The sequence below is a fragment of the Delphinus delphis genome, chromosome 10 (assembly GCF_949987515.2).
Source record: "Delphinus delphis chromosome 10, mDelDel1.2, whole genome shotgun sequence".
Classification (NCBI taxonomy): domain Eukaryota; kingdom Metazoa; phylum Chordata; class Mammalia; order Artiodactyla; family Delphinidae; genus Delphinus; species Delphinus delphis.
In genome coordinates, this window is record NC_082692.2 from 56,378,611 (window position 1) to 56,400,945 (window position 22,335).

The 22,335-nt window shown below is 42.1% G+C and overlaps 1 protein-coding gene across 1 annotated transcript in view; it reads left to right on the top strand.

The window, feature by feature from the left end:
• Positions 1–1,822: 1,822 nt before the first annotated feature.
• Positions 1,823–22,335, top strand: part of OXSR1 (oxidative stress responsive kinase 1) — a 101,339-nt gene continuing 80,826 nt past the window's right edge. Inside the window, exons 1-2 of the mRNA XM_060022187.1 lie at positions 1,823–2,194; positions 18,287–18,399. Of these exons, the coding sequence (XP_059878170.1) occupies positions 2,125–2,194; positions 18,287–18,399 (183 nt within the window). The 5' untranslated portion in view covers positions 1,823–2,124. The remainder of the gene's footprint in view (positions 2,195–18,286; positions 18,400–22,335) is intronic.

The following is a 22,335-nucleotide window of genomic DNA, read 5'->3' on the forward strand; positions in this document are numbered from 1 at the left end:
CCTTTCTGATAGATTTGATCCCCATCCCTCTTCTCCCTGCAAAAAGAAAAAGGCAACACGTGGCAGTAAAGAAGGTATCAGTAGTTAACAGCTGAAACCAATCTCTATAGCAAGGCCTGTGTTATGCTTCCAAACTTGGGAACTCTGGCACCTTTGCTGTGACTGGAATAGTCTAGCCTCTCAATTTCCACCTGTTGATAACATGTTAACTGTGCAGGGTGTCCTCCTCCATGAAACATTCTCCAATCCCACCAAGCAGGTGGAAACGCGCTAACAGCTTCATTGCTGCAGCTCCTAGTTGACTGCTTTTGTTTTTTTCATAAATTTATTTTATTTATTTATTTTTGGCTGTGTTGGGTCTTTGTTGCTGTGCACGGGCTCTCTCTAGTTGTGGCGAGCAGGGGCTACTCCTTGTTACAGTGCACGGGCTTCTCATTGTGGTGGCTTCTCTTTTGCGGAGCACGGGCTCTAGGTGCGTGGGCTGCAGTAGTTGTGGCACACGGGCTCAGGAGTTGTGGCTCGCGGGCTCTAGAGCGCAGGCTCATCAGTTGTGGAGCATGGGATCAGTTGCTTCGCGGCATGTGGGATCTTCCCGAACCAGGGATCGAACCCATGTCCTCTGCATTGGTAGGCAGATTCTTAACCACCACGCCAGCAGGGAAGTCCCACTGCTTTGGTTTTGTAGTCAGTGGATTTCCTGCACAGGGCTTCCAGTGCCTGGCATGGCCTGGGTGAAGGTCTCTTTCATAAGGACTACTACTGGTCTAAAAGACATCCAACTGAGAAGAGCTTCACACCTAGCCCAATCCACGTCAGTACTCTTTATTCCATTTTACCAAGTATGTTCAATTTCACCTCGTTAATTTCTCCAACGGCCCTAAGTGGTCAACCTGTGAAAACTCAAGTTCAATGAGGTCACACAAAAGTCAAGGCCTCTGAAACGACCTCAAATCTCCTGGGCCAAGCCTCACTTGTTTAATGGCCCCAGCCGCCTCTGGGGAAAAACTCCAACCTTCCGAGGCCCCAAGACAGGTGCTCATTTAAGCTCCAGACCCAAAGTTGAGTATGGACAGAACACCCTAACCATTAAGGTTACTGAGAAGGCCGCGACTGGCGCTGCAGATAGAACTTCCGCCTAGAGAAAGTGTCGTCACGGGGCGAGCTTCCGGTTCCCCTGTCTCGTGGCCGAAGGCCTTTTATCCCACTTGGCAGTCGTCCACCCCACCCAGCTGCTCCCTCGGGTTTCTCCACACCCTGCGGAGCCGTTTGCACGTCTCGAGGGTGTGACGGTTACACCGCGACGTCTCTTGGGAGAACTGTGCAAAGCAAGAGGCATAACCTCCACCTTGAAGGACTGGAGCCCTGTCGGAGCACGGCACTCAGAGCGCCTGCTGGCGGGACTAATTTATGACTGACGTCCACACTCACCTATTGCCTTTCTGATTCCTTCTCAAATAAGCCAATGAATGCGACAGCGGAGACGGCAACGTGCCCCCGCCGCCAGAAGTGGCTCCGCCCCCTCCACTAAGCCGCCGTTTGGTTGCCATACTCAGTGTGGCTACCGCTTCTGCTACTTTAGGCTCTTCTCTGGCTTTCCGATGCCCTTGTTGAACTCCTTTCAAAGCATTTCTTCCCTTCTATTGTCAACTTTCTCCTCCTCGGGATTCTTACTTGCTCTCTGCTCATCCAGCCACACTTGAAATGGCGGCTGGAGGCGGGGCCGAGGCGGGGCGTGCCCGGCGCGGTGACGTCAGCGCGCTGCGTGTCGGCAGGTGGAGGGAGAAGGGAAAGTTTGGCCCGTGCGTGGGGCTGGGGTGGAGGGCGGGACAGAGGGGCTGGGCCGAGGCGAAGCTCCTGTAGCTGCTGCCACGGAGGCCGAGGCCGGGACCTGGGCCGGGCAGGGGAGTGCCGGCCGCGGAGGAGCAGGAGGCGAGGTCCGCGGGTGCTTCGAGCCCCCCGCTGCTCTGCCGCGCGGCCACCCGGCGCCAGGCGCCGTCGACCCGTGGCTGTTCCAGAGGCGGTTGGTGGGGGCGCGGCGGCAGCGGTTGGGGGTGGGGAGAGGCGCGGCGAGGAGAAGACGGAGGTCAGCGAGTTTGAGGGAGGGCTGAGTGCCGTGCCGCCGTCATGTCCGAGGACTCCAGCGCCCTTCCTTGGTCCATCAACAGGGACGATTACGAGCTGCAGGAGGTGATAGGTGAGAGCTGGCGCCGCGGAGGGGGGAGGCGCCGCGCTGGATGGCGGGTGACACGCGGGAACGAGGGGACCCGCGGGAGCTCGGAGAGCGCAGGGCTCCCAGATATTCGTGGGCGCTCGAGTGGCCCGGGGGTTGGTAGGGAGCGTGGGTGAGGCTCCAGGTTTGTGCAGCGCGTGCAAGGCATGGAGGGGATTTTGAGTGGCGCGCCTGTGCGGCGCGGTGGGGTGGGGTTTGAGGCTCACCAGAGATTTGTGTAGTGACAGATGTTTGAACCTGAGAGACAGATGTGTCTGAGAGAGAAAGAAGAGTGAAGGTATGGGACAGGCCTTTACGAGGCGGTGCGAGAAATGGGGTATTGCAGTTGGGGGCACGGCCAGCTATTCGGGGGTTGATGGGTTAGGGTGCTTTTGTTCACTCCCGCATCCGTGCGAGAACCCGCACGAAGTGCCAGGCGTTGCTGCGGTAGAGCTGGGGATCCTCTCCAGATGAAGCTGCAGGTACCGCACTGAGCGATGTAGACACAACTTACGACTGCTTGGAATTGACTTTCTAGTCAGGGAGGTAGATAGTAAGTAAGTAGGTAAATAAAAAGAATTATAGGTTTTGGCAAGTGCTAGGAAGGGAATAAACAAGATGTTCTGATAGAGGATAACGTGGAGACCTAGTTGGGGCAATTTCAAGGAAGATGCTTTTTCTGAGGCGTTTACATGTAAGTTGAGCACTGAAGGATGAGAGAGTCTTAAGAGCCTAGGGAAATTTTTTCCCGACTGAGGGATGAGGAAATGCAAAGGCTCCTGAGGAGGGAAAGAGCTTGGTGTGTTTTAGGACCTGAAAGAAGACTGGTAAGGTTAGAAAGGTAAGGGAGAAGCCAGATTTTAGGGATCTTCTCAGCCAAGGAAAGGATTTTGGAATTTTATTTTAAGTGTTATTGGAGGGCTTCAAGCAAAGACATGAAACAATCCGATGGACCTGGCTATTGTGTGTGGAATGGATTTGAAGGGGGTCTGGGAATACCAGTTGGCAGAGACCAAAACTTGCACAAACATGGATTGTAATTCTCACAGAGGCACAGTGATTGGGGGAGGGTGGGGACTGGGGATGAGGGGAGTATTTGTTACACAACAATAATCTAGTGATTTTAGAAATCAAAAGGGGGTGGGTTTAGCTAAACAGAAGCTCAATCCAACAGACACGAGCAGACCCTTGTGTGTTGGAGGAAGGAGATTGTCTGCTTTGCCAGATCAGCATCCAGTCCTAAATTAGTTTTATAACAAAGAGTGGCTGAAAACTCCTTAGCTGTCTTGGCGGGGTGGGGGGTGGTGGCGGGGTGGGGGGTGGTGGCAGGGTGGGTAGTGTTTATTGCACCGTGTAGGTGTTTAGAGAAACTTTGTCACATTTCTTTTTTTCACTTTACTTCTTGTTTCAAAACAAATCTGGCCTAAGTTTTATCTGAAAGACAGCACATCTTTTTCCTTAAGCCACTTCATGGATCTTTACTACATGCTGGGTCTTTGATGTATACTGGTTGGTTCTAAAGACAGCTAGCTAGGTCTCTGTCTTGATTGATTGCTTCTGAGGCCCTCAATCAGAGTTTCTTATTGAAAAAAGGGATTAAGTGGGAAATTCCAAAATGATGTCTGAAAAGTAAGGAAAGGGGGTCCTTATCATTTTAGAAAAGGAATTTTGATTTTCTTTCTGGTAAGTTGTACATCTTTCTAGGGTGAAGAGGAGGGTTGTAGTTGTTCCGAATGCCCTTGCTATTATGATTGCACAAGGCTCTAGAGCTTTAGAAACTTGTTAATTTGGTGTCCTCAGACCAATAAGGTGTCTGTGAGTGAGCAAAAGGGAGGCTCAGGCCTCTGGGTTAGGGTTAGTCTTCATCTTATTCTCAAAGTAGTCTGTGGATAAAAAGTTAACTCCAATGTGATTTGACCACCTTATTTTTAAAAACAATTTTACTCTGAGGTATAATTTCACCCATTTTTTAGTATAAAATTCACCCATTTTTAAATATAAAATTAAATGATTTTTAGTAAATTTATTGTGTTGTGCACCAATCAGCATAATACAGTTTTAGAATATGTTCATCACCCCAGTGAGATCCCTTGTGCCTGTTTACAGTTAATCCCTGTTCCTACCCCCAGTTTCAGGCAACTGCAAATCTACTTTCTGTCTCCATAGATTTGCCTTTTCTGGACATTTCATATAAATGGGATCGTGTAATATGCAGTTTTTTTTGTTTGGCTTCATTCACGTAGCATAATTTTTTTCATTTTTAAAAGCAATTTATATACCATAAAATCCACCTGTTTTAAGTTTACAGTACTATAGTTTTTTAGTAAATTTACAGAGTTGTTCAGTCATCACCACAATCCAATTTTAGAACATTTCCATCATTCCAGAAAGATGCCTCATGTACATTTGCAGTCACTCCCTGCCGAAGGCAACCACAGATCTACTTTCTGTCTCTATAGATTTGTCTTTTCTGGAAATTTCATATAAATATGATCATATAATATGTGATCTTTTGTGTTTGGTTTCTTTTACTTTGTGTAATGTTTTTTGACGTTCATCCATGTTGTAGCCTGTATTAGTACATTATTCCTTTTCATTGGACACCACTTGATGGACATTGGGTTTCTTCTGCTTTTTGCCTATTTGGAATAATGTTTCTATGAGCATTTACATCAAATCTTCATGTGACCATGGTTCATTTTTCTTGAGTGGAATTGCTGGGTCATATAGTAGATTTATGTTTAACTTTTTAAGAAATGGACAGACTTTCAAAGTGACTGTACCATTTTACATTCCCATCAGCCATGTATGAGGGTCCCTGTTTCTTTACATTTTTGCTAGCATTTGTTGTCTGTCTTTTTGATTATAGCCATCCTAGTGGATGTGAAGTGGTATTTGATCATGGTTTTGTTTTACATTTCTGTAATAACTAATAATAGAAAATATCTTTTTTTTTTAACATCTCTATTGGGGTATAATTGCTTTACAATGGTGTGTTAGTTTCTGCTTTATAACAAAGTGAATCAGTTATACGTATACATATGTTCTCATATCTCTTCCCAATAGAGAGTATCTTTTCATGTGCTTATTTATTAGCTTTTCATATCTATTCTTTGGTAAAATGTCTATTCAAATTTTTTTCCCATTTGGGTTGCCCATTGGGTTGTTTTCTTCTCACTGAGTTATAGAGATGTGTGTGAGGGTGTGTATTCATTCTGGATATGAGTCCTTCACCTGATATATGATTTCAAATATTTACTCTCAGTCTTTTTTGGGGGGGCGGGGGGGGGCATGCCACAGCTTGCGGGATCTTAGTTCCCCGACCAGGGATCTAACCTGCGCCCCCTGTAATGGAAGCGCAGACCACTGGACCACCACGGAAGTCCTGAGAAATCTTTAGTAACCCAACATCACAAAGATTTTTTTCCTATGTTTTCTTCTGTTATAGTTTAGCTCTTAAATTTAGTCCTCTGATATATTTTGAGTTAAGTTTTCTGTAAGGTGTGAGGTAAGGTGAACCATCTTGTTTTACAGATGAAGACACTGAGACATAGGAAGGTAAAATGACCTGTCTAAAGTCAGAGCTAGTTATGGGCAGAGCTAGTACTGGTGTCCAACTGTCGCCTAATCCAGGATCCTTATTTCTGCATCTGCATTTGATTGGTTTTTGGAAGTATCTAAAGATGGTGGTCATAATCTCACCTTTTTTTTTTTTTTTTTTTTTGCGGTACGCGGGCCTCTCACTGTTGTGGCCTCTCCCGTTGCGGAGCACAGGCTCCAGACGCGCAGGCTCAGTGGCCATGGCTCACGGGCCCAGCCGCTCCGCAGCATGTGGGATCTTCCCGGACTGGGGCACGAACCCGTGTCCCCTGCATTGGCAGGCAGACTCTCAACCACTGCGCCACCAGGGAAGCCCCATAATCTCACCTTTTAAAGGAAATATCCTTACAATGAAAAAAACTGATCGGAGCAGATATTTTGTAGATAACCCTTTAGATATAGTTAGATTTATTCTCTTTTGTGTATCCTATTTTGTCATTTTTTTTAATGTTCTCTCTCTCTCATTAATAAGTTCCTGAAAGTTCTTAATGTACTTCCACTCCACTCCTCACACACCCTCTCACCCCATCTTCTCAAGAGGGAGGAAAAAAAGTTTTTCCTTGAACTATAGCCTAGTACAAGTAGCAAGGCTCAGTAAAGCAGTGCATGCTTATTCTAACTTTGCTTCCATGCCAAAATGTTTGGAATACAGTATTCTGTAATAAGCTGTAAGTAGCTTTCCAAATGAATCTTTGTAATTTCTTCAGATTATACTTATTTTTTTTCAGGAAACAAATGGTTGAAGTCTGGGCAAAAAAGGCTTGGGGGAATCTTTTTGAATTTTCTGTTTCCAAGGGATTGTATTTTAAGGAAATGGTATAATGCTGTCTCCTTTCTCGTCAAAGCACATACAGTTATTTGAACTATATATCTTTTTCACATGTGCTACTTAGGACTGTATTTGGGGTTAGTTTCTCACATGGTTTTATTCTCTCTTTTTCTGGCAAAATCTTATAGAGAAGAGAAAATTCCCTTCCTAGAACATAATAAAAGCATACAAGTTGGGAATTCAAAGGACTTCCTTTTAAGGCTTCCCTGGTGGCGCAGTGGTTGAGAGTCCGCCTTCCGATGCAGGGGACACGGGTTCGTGCCCCGGTCCGGGAAGATCCCACATGCCGCGGAGCGGCTGTGCCCGTGAGCCATGGCCGCTGAGCCTGCGCGTCCGGAGCCTGTGCTCCGCAACGGGAGAGGCCGCAACAGGGAGAGGCCCGCGTACCGCAAAAAAAACGGACTTCCTTTTAAAGAATTGTATCATCTTAAGCATGCTTTGGCAAAGGTTTGAACTTTAAGTATGATTACTTGTAAAAGATGTAGTATTGGTCTCACTATTAATCATTTATCTTCTCAGTGTTTTTGAGCTCCTTCCTAACCCCTACTATTGCATTAGCACTTCTGACCAGGTGTTGTACTGTATTTGACGTGTGTTGAAGCAACTGTAATAGTATGGGCTTTGGGATTAGACTGACCTGGATTCAAATCCTGGCATTAGCTCTTACTACCTATCTGATCTGGGGCAATTTATATAACTGTTTTAGTGTCAGTTTTTTGTCTGTAAAATGGGAATAATGGTACCCATGTCCTTGGGGCTGTTGTGCAGGTTGTTGTTGTAGTTGTTTGCAGGAAGCTTTTAGCTTGTATTCATTACTCCATACAATCTCTTTGTTAATCTCTTTCTTTTTTTCTTCTTTTTCTGTTTCCTAATTTTTGGTACTGCCATAAAATGTGAAATACATGATTTGAAATCTTGTAACACTTGTAATCTTGTAATGTTTTGAATCTGCTGTAATGTTTATTGGATCATCACTGCATCTTTTTGTTTTCTTACTTCCAGATCTTATTCAGGTTTAGATGGATTTAAGGATTTATGCTGGACATGGTAGTATAGCAGTGTAAGGCCCTGCCACCTGTTTTATTGCCCACGATACAATATAGTGGCAAAGTGGGAAACCAGTCTGTCAAGGGCTGTGCCATGTGGCTTTCGTTATCATGAATTTTTTTTTTTTTTTTTTTTTTTTTTTTTTGCGGTATGCGGGCCTCTCACTGTTGTGGCCTCTCCCATTGCGGAGCACAGGCTCTGGACGCGCAGGCTCAGCTGCCATGGCTCACGGGCCTAGCTGCTCCATGGCATGTGGGGTCTTCCCAGACCGGGGCACGAACCCGTGTCCCCTGCATCGGCAGGCGGACTCTCAACCACTGCGCCACCAGGGAAGTCCATTTTGGTTTTTGTTTGTTTGTTTTGGTTTTTGTTTTACTTTTTATTTATTTTTTGGCTGTGTTGGGTCTTCATTGCTGCATGCGGGTTTTCTCTAGTTGCGGCGAGCTGGGGCTACTCTTCTTTGCAGTGCACGGGCTTCTCATTGCAGTGGCTTTTCTTGTTGGGGAGCATGGGCTGTAGGTGCACGGGCCCAGTAGTTGTGACTCACAGGCTCTAGAGCGCAGGCTCAGTAGTTGTGGCGCATGGGCTTAGTTGCTCTGTGGCATGTGGGATATTCCTGGACCAGGGATCAAACCCATGTCCCCTGCATTGGCAGGCGGATTCTTAACCACTGTGCCACCAGGGAAGTCCCGTGTTACCATGCATTTTTAAAAGTCTCAATAAATATTTACTGTTTACCTCAGCCTAGGTTTAGAAAATTATTCTTTAAGATCCGTTTTTAGTAAGGTGTGAGTCACCTACCTTTGATACTGTGGTGAAGGCAGCCTACTAGCTTTATTCTCTACTTTCCCTACCCTTTTAAATTTTCATTAGTTGTTCACTAGCTACACATTTGATGTCTAAAGTATTGGTTTCCAAATACAGATTCCAGGATCCCACCTCTAGCTCTTCCATAAATGTGAAAGCCGTTATTTTCTATTGATAGAGTGATGCTTAATGGTTAGTGTATTTTCTCCCCCTGATTGGAAGACTTAGCTATGATAACATTTTCAATAAGGCCAGCATTGGGCCAACAACCTCATAGGGTTGTATCAAATAGGGATTGCATTTGGCTGCATGTAATGGAAAACAAATAATAGTGGCTTAATAAAATACTTTTTTGCTCCCTTTATATGACACGAAAACTGGAGTGACAGCCTAGGTGCCATTAGGCACCCAGGCTCGTAGTTTTTCACTCCACTCCAGTTAGCACTTTGACTTGCGTTCTCATAGTTGCAAGGCAGTTGTTCCACCCCTAGCCTTGTGCTTGTGTTCCAGGCCAGAAGAATATGGTAAAAGGACAAAGTCACATGACAACTCAACTGGCTCCCTTTCAAAGAGCTTTCTTTCCTGGAAGCCTTACTCAGTGATACATTTCTATTTTATTGGACAGAACTGTGTCATTTGGCCATTTGCAAATGAAATGAAACTTTTTATCCAAGCACGTTATTATTTAAAGCAAAATAGGTAAAAGTTCTCTTATTAAAGAAGGGAAAACTGTATGTTGGCTAGGCAACTAAAAATGTTGGCCTCGGGTTTTTTTATTTTAATTAAAATAGTTAAATAAGACACTGCAAGTAAATAATTTAACCTGACACATAAATAATCAGTTAATGTTAGCTTTAAAGAGTCAGTTGCCTACCAATTAAGAGTATGGTGTTGAAACGTCATGTAGTTCTGGTTTCTAGGCCCTACTCTGCATCTTACTAATTTATGACCTAAGTCTTACCTTTGCTTGCATTGCTTTGTAAGATCAATAATACCTAACTCATGGGATTATTGTGAGAATTAGATGGAAAAAAAGAAGTGCAAGTAAGGAGAGTGCTCAGCATAGTACTTGGCGCACAGAGTAAGTGCTCAATAAATGGTAACGTTCACGATGGTAATAATGAGGTAATGCCTGTGAAGACTGGGCTATTTTTGTGTTTGTTCTGCCCCAAATGAGCAAAAATTTTTTTTCTTGAAAATATATGCCACTACTTGAGTCATGAATCTATTCAACAAATATTTACTGACCTCCACTTGTGTGTCAGGCACTATTTGGATGCTAGAGATACAGCAGCAAAGCAGACAGACAGAAATCCCTTGTGGTGGTGATGAAGGACAAATATAAAGTAGGGAAAGGGGTTGCGAACTGCTGGGGATAGAGGTGAATTTTAAAGAGGTCAAGGAAAGCCTCACCGAGAAGGTGACATTTGAGGAAAGACCTGAAGGAGGTGGAGAAGTGAACATGGTGGTTATCTGTAGGTAGCTTGGTCTAAGCAGAGGGAACATCAGGAGCGCAAAGGTCCTGAAGAAGGAACACACTGATGTGACTAAGGAATAATGAGGTAAGGGTGGCTGGAGCAGAGTGATTCAGAGGTTGAAGAGGCAGACCGGTTGAAGAGATCAGGAGAGTAAGGTGGTAGGTAGGGATGGATGGTCCTGGCCATCAGATGGTATGAAGCGTGGTAAGTCATTGTGGTACTTGGCTTTTGCTTTGTGTACGATTTTATGTTTTAAAAGGACAACCTGGGCTGCTACGTGGAGAATAGTTTTTTAAGGATATGAGGGTAGGAGAGGTTATCCAGGGGAGAGAGGTAGTAGTGGAGGTGGTGAGAAGCAGTCAGACGCTGGTGTAGCATATTTTGAATTTAGAGATATGCCATTGGATTGGATGTGAGAAGTATCCAAGATATTTGGCAGGAGCATCCAGAAGGATGGGGGTTAATATCCGTTGAGATAGAGATCACCAGAGTGAACAGGAGCGAGAGATGATTCATTGCAAAACCATCAGGCTGCTTGAATAATTACTCAGAGCATATGGCAGTGTCTTTATTTTCATCTTTGTATGGAGAGAGAGCGTGATTTTTATGATAATCACTGTCCTTACAGCTGTTTCTGTAAAGGAGCTTTAATTTTCAGTATGACTCTGACAAGAGGGCTTATTCAGAAAAAGATTTATGAAATTGTAAAGTCCTGTATTTTCCATGGTTCAGGTGACAGTGCCTTAGTCATCTTTCAGAATAAACAGTCTGGACTAGCTCTTTAGTTGGTGTTAAAGCCTTACTGAAAAATACTTAAAATCTTTAGAATATATATCTGTAATAGTGATGGTTGGTCAGAATTTTGGGGGAAAATATCTTCAGTTGATTTGGTTCATTTGATTTATTTTTTCCTCACAGGTAGGAATAAAATCCATATTTTTGCTTACTCTTTTAAATTTCAGGATCTAGTAAAGTGGAGGGAGACTGTGAAATTTTTTTTAGTCCCGCTCATGCCTTTGGGCGCTCCTTTTCTGTTTCAAGAGATAAGATTACCCAGTTTGAAGGATTTCAGGAGAAAGCTCAGTCATGGTTTTTCACTTTAATCCATTCTGGTGTGTAATGTACACTAACATAGCAGTTAAAGAACCAGCTAGGAGAGGACAGAAGAGTGGAAGAGGGGACATGGGGGATGGTGCATGGAGGATGCAAAACATGTAAAATAGTGAACTTCTGAATTAGGATGCTTTATTGGAAATTGTTTTACATTTTCCATTATATTATTCTTCATATTAAGCCAGTGCTTATTTGCTGGCATTAGAACAGTAGCTTTCACACTTTGACTAAACCATTCCTAACAGTTACCTTTTACATATTTTCGTGTGTATTTACACTGAAGTAAAAGTTTTACAAGATAATATTTGCATTTTTATTTTTTTATGTATTTTTAATTGAAGTATAGTTGATAGATAATGTTTACTTTTACTGTGTGCAATACATACTGATGGTTTCTAATTTGATTCTGTTTTCTCTAAGAAAAATGATGGTTGAAACCCAGTAAGTTGACTTGTGGTTTGAAAAATTCCTCATGAAGGAACCTGCTTTAAAGAAGAGAAAGAAAAAATATGTATTGTGGGGCTTCCCTGGTGGCACAGTGGTTGGGAATCCGCCTGCCAATGCACTAAACACGGGTTCGAGCCCTGGTCCAGGAGGATCCCACATGCTGCAGAGCAACTGGACCCGTGTACCACGGCTGCTGAGCCTGCGCTCTGCTTCGAGCCACAGCTCCTGAATCCCGTGTGCATGGAGCCCGTGCTCTGCACGGGGAGAGGCCGCCGCAATGAGAAGCCCGCGCACCATGACAAAGAGTAGCCCCCGCTCACCGCAACTAGAGAAAGCCCGCGCACAGCAATGAAGACCCAGTGCAGCCAAAAATAAATAAATAAATTTATTTTAAAAAATATGTATCGCACAGTAATTATATTAAGAAAAAGCAATTTTGAGTAGAATGCTTCATGTAAAATACAACATGCTTTCAATATTTTTCTTCCCCCATGCCCTCTTTTGTAAACATTGTTGTGAAATTAGTTTTTTTTTAAATAATGTATTTATTTATTTATTTTTGGCTGCGTTGGGTCTTCGTTGCTGGGCGCGGGCTTTCTCTAGTTGCGGTGAGCGGGAGCTACTCTTCGTTGCGGTGCGCGGGCTTCTCACTGTGGTGGCTTCTCTTGTTGTGGAGCATGGGCTCTAGGCTCATGGGCTTCAGTAGTTGTGGCACTCAGGCTCAGTAGTTATGGCACTTGGGCTTAGTAGTTGTGGCTCACGAGCTCTAGAGCACAGGCTCAGTAGTTGTGGTGCACGGGCTTAGTTGCTCCGTGGCATGTGGGGTCTTCCGAACCAGGGATCGAACCCGTGTCCCCTGCATTGGCAGGTGGATTCTTAACCACTGCGCCACGAGGGAAGTCCCTGAAATTACTTTCTATTTGGGAAGAAAATGGAGAGGAAGGAAGAAAGAATTTAATGATTGTACATTTTTTCTTTTTTATTGTTTACATTTCATCTCTATCCAAGGCTGTATGTACAGGAGAACCCGTGATTAAAACATTGAAAAAAACTATAGTTTAAGTGGTATGGCTAGAGATGGGGAGTTGGTGAGGATAATTTATCCTCATGTGTTTTGGTAAAGATTCAAGTACTTTAGAAGCGTAATAAACCTACCCTATATCAAATACTTGAGGAGACACAGCTATGTCTTTTAACAGTTTAAATGTCTAATAGGAAGATAATAGGTAAATAAATGAACAATAATGACATTTATTGAGCATTGCCATTTCCAAGCACGTAATCAGGGAACCAAGACTTACCCTGCTAATGGTGGCAGAGTTTGTTTGAATCTAAGTGTGTTTTCCATGGAGCTTCCTGGTTAGGTGAGTTTTGACTTGGGCTTTAAAAGGAGGGGGAGGTATGGATTAATATGTAGAAAGCAAGCAAGGTGAATGGTTTACACAGAGGAATGGAGATGGAGAAAACTAAATTGCATCCAGGGTATGGAAAATAAGTTAAAGCATTGAGTTATCAAGAAGTACAGTATTGGGACTTCCCTGGTGGTGCAATGGTTAGGAATCCGCCTGCCAGTGCCGGGGACACGGGTTCGAGCCCTGGTCGGGGAGGATCCCACATGCTGCAGAGCAACTAGGCCTGTGCACCACAACTACTGAGCCTGTGCTCTAGAGCCCACGAGCCACAACTACTGAGCCTGTGAGCCACAACTACTAAAGCCCACATGCCTAGAGCCCATGCTTCGCAACAAGAGAAGCCACCGCAATGAGAAGCCCGCGCACCACAACAAAGAGTAGCCCCCACTCGCTGCCACTAGAGAAAGCCCATGCGCAGCAATGAAGACCCAATGCAGCCATAAATAAATAAATGAAATTTAAAAAAAAGTACAGTATCAAGTAGTGGCTGTGGTTTAGTGATCTGATGAGTGATATAGTGCAAATGGACCTTGAAGATTATTTTATTAAGGGTAATGGATTGAAGCCTAGGCTTTTTTTTTTTTTTTAAGCAATCTACGGAACTTAGAGCTTACTATCTGTATGTGTACTGTACTCATTTGTGTGCATGTGTGTATGGTTCTGTGCAGTTTTATTACATGTGTACCTTTGTGTAACTACCACTAACTAAATTCAAGACACAGAACTGTATTCCACCACAAAGTCCCTCTGGCTACCCCTTTGTAGCCCTCCTAACCTGTCTACTCACATCCCTAATCCCTGACAACCACTAATCTGTTCTCTGTTGCTGTTATTTTTGTTATTTCAAGAGTGTTATATATTATATAAATGGAGTCATAAAATATGTAACTTTCTGAGATTGGCTTTTTTCATTCAGCATAGTGCCCTTGAGGTTCATCCAAGTAATTGTGCATATCAATAGTTTGTTCATTTTTATTGCTGAGTAATATTTGTCTGTGTGGACATACCATATGTTTAAGCATTCACCTGTTAAAGGATATTTGGGTAGTTTCCAGTTTTTAGCTATTATGAATAAAGCTGCTGTGAATATTCATGTGCAAGTTTCTGTGTGAACAGAAACTTGTATATGAATTTTTAATTTCTCTCAGAAAAATTTTAATTTTTAATTTTAATTTCTCTCAGATAAATACCCAGTCATACAAATGCTGAGTTGTACAAGTTCATTTTTAGTTTTAAAAGAAATGGCCGAACTGTTTTCCAGAGTGGCTATACCATATTTTATATTTCTGCCTGCATTGTATGAGTGATCCAGTTTAACCATATCCTCACCAGCATTTGTGTTATCACTTAAAACAATTTATTTTAGCCATTCTAGTAGGTTATTCCATCGCTGTTGAACTGCTTTTATACCTTTGTCAGAAATCACTGTGGGGGGCTTCCCTGGTGGCGCAGTGGTTGAGAGTCCGCCTTCCGATGCAGGGGACACGGGTTCGTGCCCCGGTCTGGGAAGATCCCACATGCTGCGGAGCGGCTGGGCCTGTGAGCCATGGCCACTGAGCCTGCGCGTCCGGAGCCTGTGCTCCGCAACGGGAGAGGCCACAACAGTGAGAGGCCCGCGTACCACACACACACACACAAAAATCACTGTGGCACATTTGTGTGAATCTATTTCTGGTTTCTCTGTTCTGTTTTTGTGTGTGTGTGTATGTGTGTATGTCTGTCCCTCTGCCTATACCACACTGTCTTGATTACTGTAACTATGTAAGTCTTTAAATTGGATGGTATGAATCCTTCAACTTTGTTCTTTTTATTTAAAATTATTTTTATTTATTTTATTTTTGACTGCATTGGGTCTTTCTGGTGCACAGGCTTCTCATTGTGGTGGCTTCTCTTGTTGTGGAGCAGGGGCTCTAGGTACACAGGCTTCAGTAGTTGTGGCTCGAGGGCTCTAGAGCGCAGGCTCAGTAGTTGTGGCACACAGGCTTAGTTGCTCTGCGCTGTGTGGGATCTTCCTGGACCAGGGCTCAAACCCGTGTTCCCTGCATTGGCAGGCAGATTCTTAACCACTGCACCACCAGGGGAGCCCTGTTCATCTTCTTTACTATGGTGTTGATTATTCTAGGGCCTTCCCTTTTCATGTAAACTTTAGAGTAAGCTTGTCTATGTGTACAGAATACTTTGCCAGGAGTGTGATAGGAATTGCCTTAAACCTATATGTAGTCAATTTGGGGAGTATTGAGATCTTTACTGTGTTGATTTTTCGAATCCATGAACATGGTAAGTCTCCAGTTATTTAGGTCTTTTTTGTTTTCTTTGTTTGGTATTTTGTAATTTTCATCATATAGATCCTGTTCATATTTTACTGGATTTATACCTAAATGTTTCATTTTGGGGGAGCAATTGTGTTTTAAGATTTTGGTTTCCACTTGATTGTTGTTAGTATATAGAAATGCAGTTGGTTTTTGTGTGTTGACCTTTTATCTTGCAACCTTGCTAAACTCTTTTATTAGTTTTAGAAGCTTTTCTTATATAGATGGTCATAACATCTACAAACAGGGACAGTTTTATTTCTTCTTTTCCAATCTGGATGCCTTTTATTTCTTTTTCTTGCTTTATTGTGTTGTCTAGGACTTCCAGTGCTATGTTGAATAAAAGTGATAAGAATGAACATCTTAGCCTTTTTCCCAATCTTAGAGGGAAGGCAGTCTTTCACCAGTATGATGTTAGCTGTAAGGTTTTTTTTTTTGTAGATGTTCTTTATGAGGTTGAAGAAGTTCCCCTCTATTCCTAGTTTGCTAAGAGCTTTTTTATCATGAATGGTGTTGAATTTTTATAAAGTGTTTTTGTGTCAGTGGATATGCTCATATGATTTTTCTTCTTTAGCCTGTTGATACAGTGTATTACATTGATTTTTTTTTTTAATTGTACCAGCCTTGCATACCTGGAATACATACTACTTGGTTGTGGTGTAGTATCTATTGCTGGATTCAATTGGCTAACATTTTGTTAAGGATTTTGCAGCTAAGTGCATGAGAGGTATTGGTCTGTAGTTATTTTGTTTTGTTTTGTTTTTTCTTGTGATGTCTTTGTTTTGTTTTGGTGTTGGTAATACTGGCTTCATGAAATGAGTTGGAAAGTGCTCCTGCTTCTTCCTTTTTTTCTAAATTGTTGAACTATGAGTTAAAATTGTTTGTAGTATGTAGTATTCCCTTTTTTAAAAAGATCAAGATATGTCACTTAACATAAAACTAACGATTTTTTTAATATCTTTATTGGAGATATAATTGCTTTACAATGTTGTGTTAAAAACTAACCATTTTTTAAGTGTACAGTTTAGTTTTTTTTAGTATATTCACAGTGTTTTGCATCCATCATCATTGTCTAATTCCAGAGCATTTTCCTCACCCCAGAAAGAAATTGTACCCATTAAGCGTTAACCTCCCATTTTCCTCTTCTCCCAGCCCCTGGTAACTACTAATCTGTTTTCTGTGTCTATGGATTTGCCTGTTCTATGGACATTTCATATATATGGAGTCATACAATATGTGGTCTTTTGTGATTGGTTTACTTCACATAGTATGTTTTCAAGGTTCCTCCCTTGGCTCATGACTCCATTACTCTTACCTCTGCTTTCATTGTCTCATCTTCTCTGACACTGACCCTCCTTCGTCTCTTTTATAAAGACCCTTGTAATTAAATTGGGCCCACCCAGATAATCCAGGATCATCTTTCCATCCTTAATTTAATAACATGTGCCAAGTCTTTTTGCCATTTATGGTAACATTCACAGGTCTCAAGGATTAGGATGTGGTCACCTTTGGGGGGCGGGTATTATTCTACCTACCACACAGATTTTAGAGCTTTTATTATTATTCCACTTCTCCCTGAAGCTCTGTTCTTTTTTTCAGTCTGTTTTCTCTCTGCTGTTTAGATTGAGTAAAATTATTGATCTTATCCTCAAGTTCACTGAATTTATCCTGTTATCTCTATTTTTCTATTGAGCTTCTCCAGCAGGTTTTATATTTTGGAAATTATATGTTTTAGTTGTATAATTTCCAGTTGGTGCTTTTTTTTTTAGTAACTTCTGTTTCCTTATTGAGGCTTTTCTATTTTTTTATTTTGTTTTAAGATAATTCTTAACTGTTTGTTGAAGCACTTTTATGATGGCTGCTTTAAAATTCTTGTCAGATAATTCCAACTAGTAATTCATTTTGGTGTTTCTATCAGTGTGATTGTCTTTTCTCATTCAAGTGTGTTTTTCCTGGTTCTTGGTGTGACGATGTGATTTTCCTTTTTTAAATCGTGTGATGGACATTTAGGATATTAATGTTAGGAGACTCCTGATCCTATTTAAAATTTCTATTTTAGTAGGCAGTTACTCTACTTAGATTTAATGTGTAAGTCCTGGCCTCCTTTTGTGAGCTATGTAATTCTTATGATAAGTGAGTTTTCAGAGCTCTGGCAGTGTTATTATCTTCTGCTTTATTCTTCTGGCACAGCAGGACTCCTATTTAATCTCTGCAGGTGTTACCTTGGTTGACAGGTGGGTGTGGGTCTGGTTCCCCCCCTTCCGCCCCCCACCCCCTCTGCTGCTGCTGTGGGCAGATTGGCTGGATGTTGCCCAGGTGTGGGGCAGGGACCTAGTTGCCCCTGTGGTGCATCTGGCCTGCTGCTGTCTGGGTGTGGGGTGGAGACCCTGCTGATGCTGATGCTGTGGTGGGCTGGGTGGATTGTCCTGGATAAGGATCGGGAAATCTGTCTTCTAGGTTGCTACTGAGCTTCCCCTTTCACAGTCCTTTGGCTAGAAAGGATTTTTCTCATTTGTCTGTTTGTCTATCCCTGTTGGTTCCAGGAAGCAGGCTGTTCTGGTGCCCACTCATAGATATGTGCGAGATAAAAGAAAAACCCAGGGAGCTTACAGTAGTGCTTTTCCTCACATCCTGAGGGTCCTAGCCAGCCCATCTGCTTCTTTCCACCTTTCAGATTGTCTTTATGATTGTTGAATTATTTCTAAGGTATTTAGTTGTATTTAGAGGAGAAGAGCAGGGAAATGTGAGCCTACACCATCATATTCTAGAACTTCTGGAACTCAAGCAACTTTTATTTGTGTGTGTGTGTGTGTGTGTGTGTGTGTGTGTGTGTGTGTATTTATTGACAATTCTATGAAATGGTCAAGGCTTTTGCTTTTATTGACACCCTACTTTTTAGAGTGTTTCTCTGCATTTTTTGTTGAGTGTAAGAATAAGTTAAGAATTATTCTCTTGTTTAAATTGTGTAGGAATTTAAAATGTCTTGTTTTTATCTACCCCTCTACATATTTACTTACTTATATATTTATCTTTAGGGAGTGGAGCAACGGCTGTGGTCCAAGCAGCATATTGTGCCCCTAAAAAGGAGAAAGTGGCGATCAAACGGATAAACCTTGAGAAATGTCAAACTAGCATGGATGAACTCCTGGTATGCACTTCTCGTATTTCTTGTATATTCATGTTAAAGTGGGAAATAACTTGAAGTTTTTTGTTTTTTATTTTTTAAAAAGGTTTGTGATTTTTTCATTAATAAGTAATGCTTATTGTAAAATTTATAAAATCCAGGTAAGTAGAAAAAAATTATAGTCCTCTCATTCTGAGATTGACACTTGCTATATGTGCACATTTAAACATCTTTGTATTTTCATAATAATGTAACCATATACTTGTCCTTTCAATTAAAAATTTATCATAGAATTCTTTCTATGTCTATAAATATGAATTAATGTAGCTTTCAATATGTATGTAGTGTTCGGTTGAATACTTTATCTAACCTGTTCTCTAGTATTGGATGATTTTTGTTTCCTCTTTGTTGTTATAAACAATGCTTGCTTACTTCTCACTTTCCTTAAAATAGTATCATGCAATTGTGATTTCTGGGTCAAATGAAATACCTTTAAAAGGCTTTAGCCTTCTAGGAACATGGTACCAACCTGCATTCTGACCATTGTTGCAGGATGAGGGGTAGAATGACCCCCCAGCAGCATTGGCTTCTCCAAGGGCTAGGGTCAGGGAGAAGAAAGGGTATCCCAAGGATCCACAGCTGCATGAGATGTTCTGTGGCGTTAAAAGCTAGCCACACAGGGATTGTTCTGTACTTTTATGCTCCATGACACCTAGAGTAGTTTTTAAGTATATAGTAAGTACTCAGCAAGGGAAATGAAATAGTTTTTCCAAATCATTTAATTTTTTAAATCCTCAGTTTCTTTGGTTTAAATTGGAAATAATATCTGTTTCTGCTTTGTGTACCTCATGAGGTTTTTCTTTTTTCTTTTTTTTAATAAATTTATTTATTTATTTATTTATGGCTGCGTTGGGTCTTCGTTGCTGCGCATGGGCTTTCTCTAGTTGCGGTGAGCGGGGGCTACTCTTTGTTGCGGTGTGCGGGCTTCTCATTGCGGTGGCTTCTCTTGTTGCAGAGCACGGGCTCTAGGCAGGCGGGCTCTAGAGTGCAGGCTCAGTAGTTGTGGCGCACGGGCTTAGTTGCTCCGCGGCATGTGGGGTCTTCCGAACCAGGGATCGAACCCGTGTCCCCTGCATTGGCAGGCGGATTCTTAACCACTGCGCCACCAGGGAAGTCCCTTATGAGGTTTTTCTTGAAGATTGAATGAATAGTACTTGAAAACCATAAACTGCCACACAAATATGAACTAATATTGTTATATTGTTAAGTAATTTCTCTAAGATCATGTACAGCTAATAGTAGAAAGGACAGGAACTAAGACTGGTATGATCTATCAGTCCTGGATTGGGTTTAATTTCTGGTGTAGTCTGTAGTGAGTATTTAGGGAATAATTGGAATAAAGTAAAAGATAATAGAATTATATATTGAACTTTCAGCAGATGAGACAAATGTATTTCTTCAGGAGTTGGTAATGCATAAGCAGAAGCTGAAGAGTTGGGGTGCTGGAGTGATCTAGAGCTGTCTTTGGTGAGAGAACACACACTTGGAAGGAGATGCTGATTGAAACGCTATGTGACAAACTTGGATTTACAGATGCAAGCAATACCTTAGAGCACCATTTGGGCATTTGAACTGCAGTGATCATAAAAGAAGTCTAAATTGTAAATTAATTCTTATTGTTAAAGAAAAACAATATTTAAAAAAATTTTTTTTCACATCTTTATTGGAGTATAATTGCTTTACAGTGTTGTGTTTGTTTCTGCTGTACAACAGATTGAATCAGCTATACGTATACATACATCTCCATATCCCCTCCCTCTTCAGCATCCCTCCCAGCCTCCCTATCCCATCCCTCTAAGTCATCACAAAGCATCGAGTTGATCTCCCTGTGCTATGCAGCAGCTTCCCACTAGCTATCTGTTTTACATTGGGTAGTGTTATATATGTCAGTGCTACTCTCTCACTTCATCCCAGCTTCCCTCCCCCCCCCCCGTGTCCTCAAGTCCATTCTCTATGTCTGTTTCTTTATTCCTGCCCAGCCACTAGGTTTATTAGTACCGCTTTTTTAGATTCCATATATATGCGTTAGCATACGGTATTTGGAAAAAACTTTTTTTTTTTTGCGGTATGCGGGCCTCTCACTGTTGTGGCCTCTCCCGTTGCGGAGCACAGGCTCTGGACGCGCAGGCTCAGCGCGGCTCATGGGCCCAGCCGCTCCGCGGCATGTGGGATCTTCCCCGGACCGCGGCACGAACCCGTGTTCCCTGCATCGGCAGGCAGACTCTCAACCACTGCGCCACCAGGGAAGCCCCATACTAAGCTTTTGATGTTGTGATTTTAAATTTTATTTTCAAAACTGTCTTTATTATTATGCAGAAAGGATGCTCTGGGTTCTCCAGAGAGTACTGATGTAAACCAATTACAGGTGTGTAATGTGTGTGACAGTTACTAGTGAGGACGCAGTATATTGCTCCTTTCTCTTGTCAAAATGTTTTCTTGTCTGACAGCCTTTGCTAAGTGTGATCACAAAATCGGCTGTCAAATCTTACTACATTTATTTTCTCCAGAGATTTTACTCACAGACTTTTCTCTGAGAAAGGCAACTATGTAATATATTGAGATTTTTCTCTCCTCTGGTAGATGCTAGGACTAGATTCATTGAACAAACATCTGAGGGGACCATTAAGAGGCTTAAGATGTCTTTTCTTCTGCCAAGAGGCTCACAATCTAGTTGAAGAGTTAAGGCTCTTGCCTGCTGTACATGGCAGAGTGTGACAAATGCCTAGGAAAGGTATAAGTACTGTGTTGAAATAAGAGGAAGAAGGGAGCTACCAGTTATGAAAGTGGAGGCCTTTGTGGAGATGTTTGTGTCCTGGGCCACCTGGGCTGGGAAGACTTTGAAGAGGCAGAGGTGGAGACCCTGCTGGGCAGGGGTTTAAGATCAGCAAAGAATAGCATATTATATATTAACATTATGAATATATATGATATTATATATTAATATAACTGAAACATTTTTATAAAACAATTTTTTTTGAGCATTTCTTTTTTTTTTTAACATCTTTATTGGGGTATAATTGCTTTACAATGGTGTGTTAGTTTCTGCTTTATAACAAAGTGAGTCAGTTATACATATACATGTTCCCATATCTCTTCCCTCTTGCATCTCCTCCCTCCCACCCTCCGTATCCCACCCATCCAGGCGGTCACAAAGCACCGAGCTGATCTCCCTGTGCTATGTGGCTGCTTCCCACTAGCTATCTACCTTACGTAAAACAATTCTTAATTATGTGGAATGCGCTCTGATTTTCTATCCTATTTTTGTTTGTCTGGTTTTTTTTTAATGTGATCCACTAAATTTATTTAATGGCCCATATGAGTTGCATCCCATAGGTTGAAGAACACAAAGAGATATTGAGACTAAATTCAGGCAGTGACAGTGATAATGGAAAGGAAGACACAAATTCCCTACACATTTTATAGATGGAAAAATTGTTAGTACTAGAATGAGCACTCTATGAGGGCAGGGACTGTTCTCTCTGAATGAGTGAATGAATAAATTAACATTACTTGGGGACTGACTGAATAGTGTGAAGAGGAGGAAAACCACCTACGTTGGAGTAATCAGAAAACCAGGGAGTAAATAGTAGAAATCAAGATGAGTGAGTTTCAAGAAGGAATGAACAGTCCATCATTAAAACATGGCTTCAGGTGGAGAACTGAAAATTCCAGACAAAAGATCTGGTATTAGCAGACAATAAAGGACTTTCAGGAAAGCATTTTCATGAGTAGGGGTGGAATCACTTATGAGTGTTGAGGAAGTTGCTGGGAAATTTGAGTCAGAATGAATATACCACTCTTGCAGAGCACTTAATATGTATATTTTTTCTTTTTGAAAGGAAAGGGAAAAGGGTAACTCCAAGGGGAATTAAGAGGAATAGAAGAGAAGAAATGGAATAT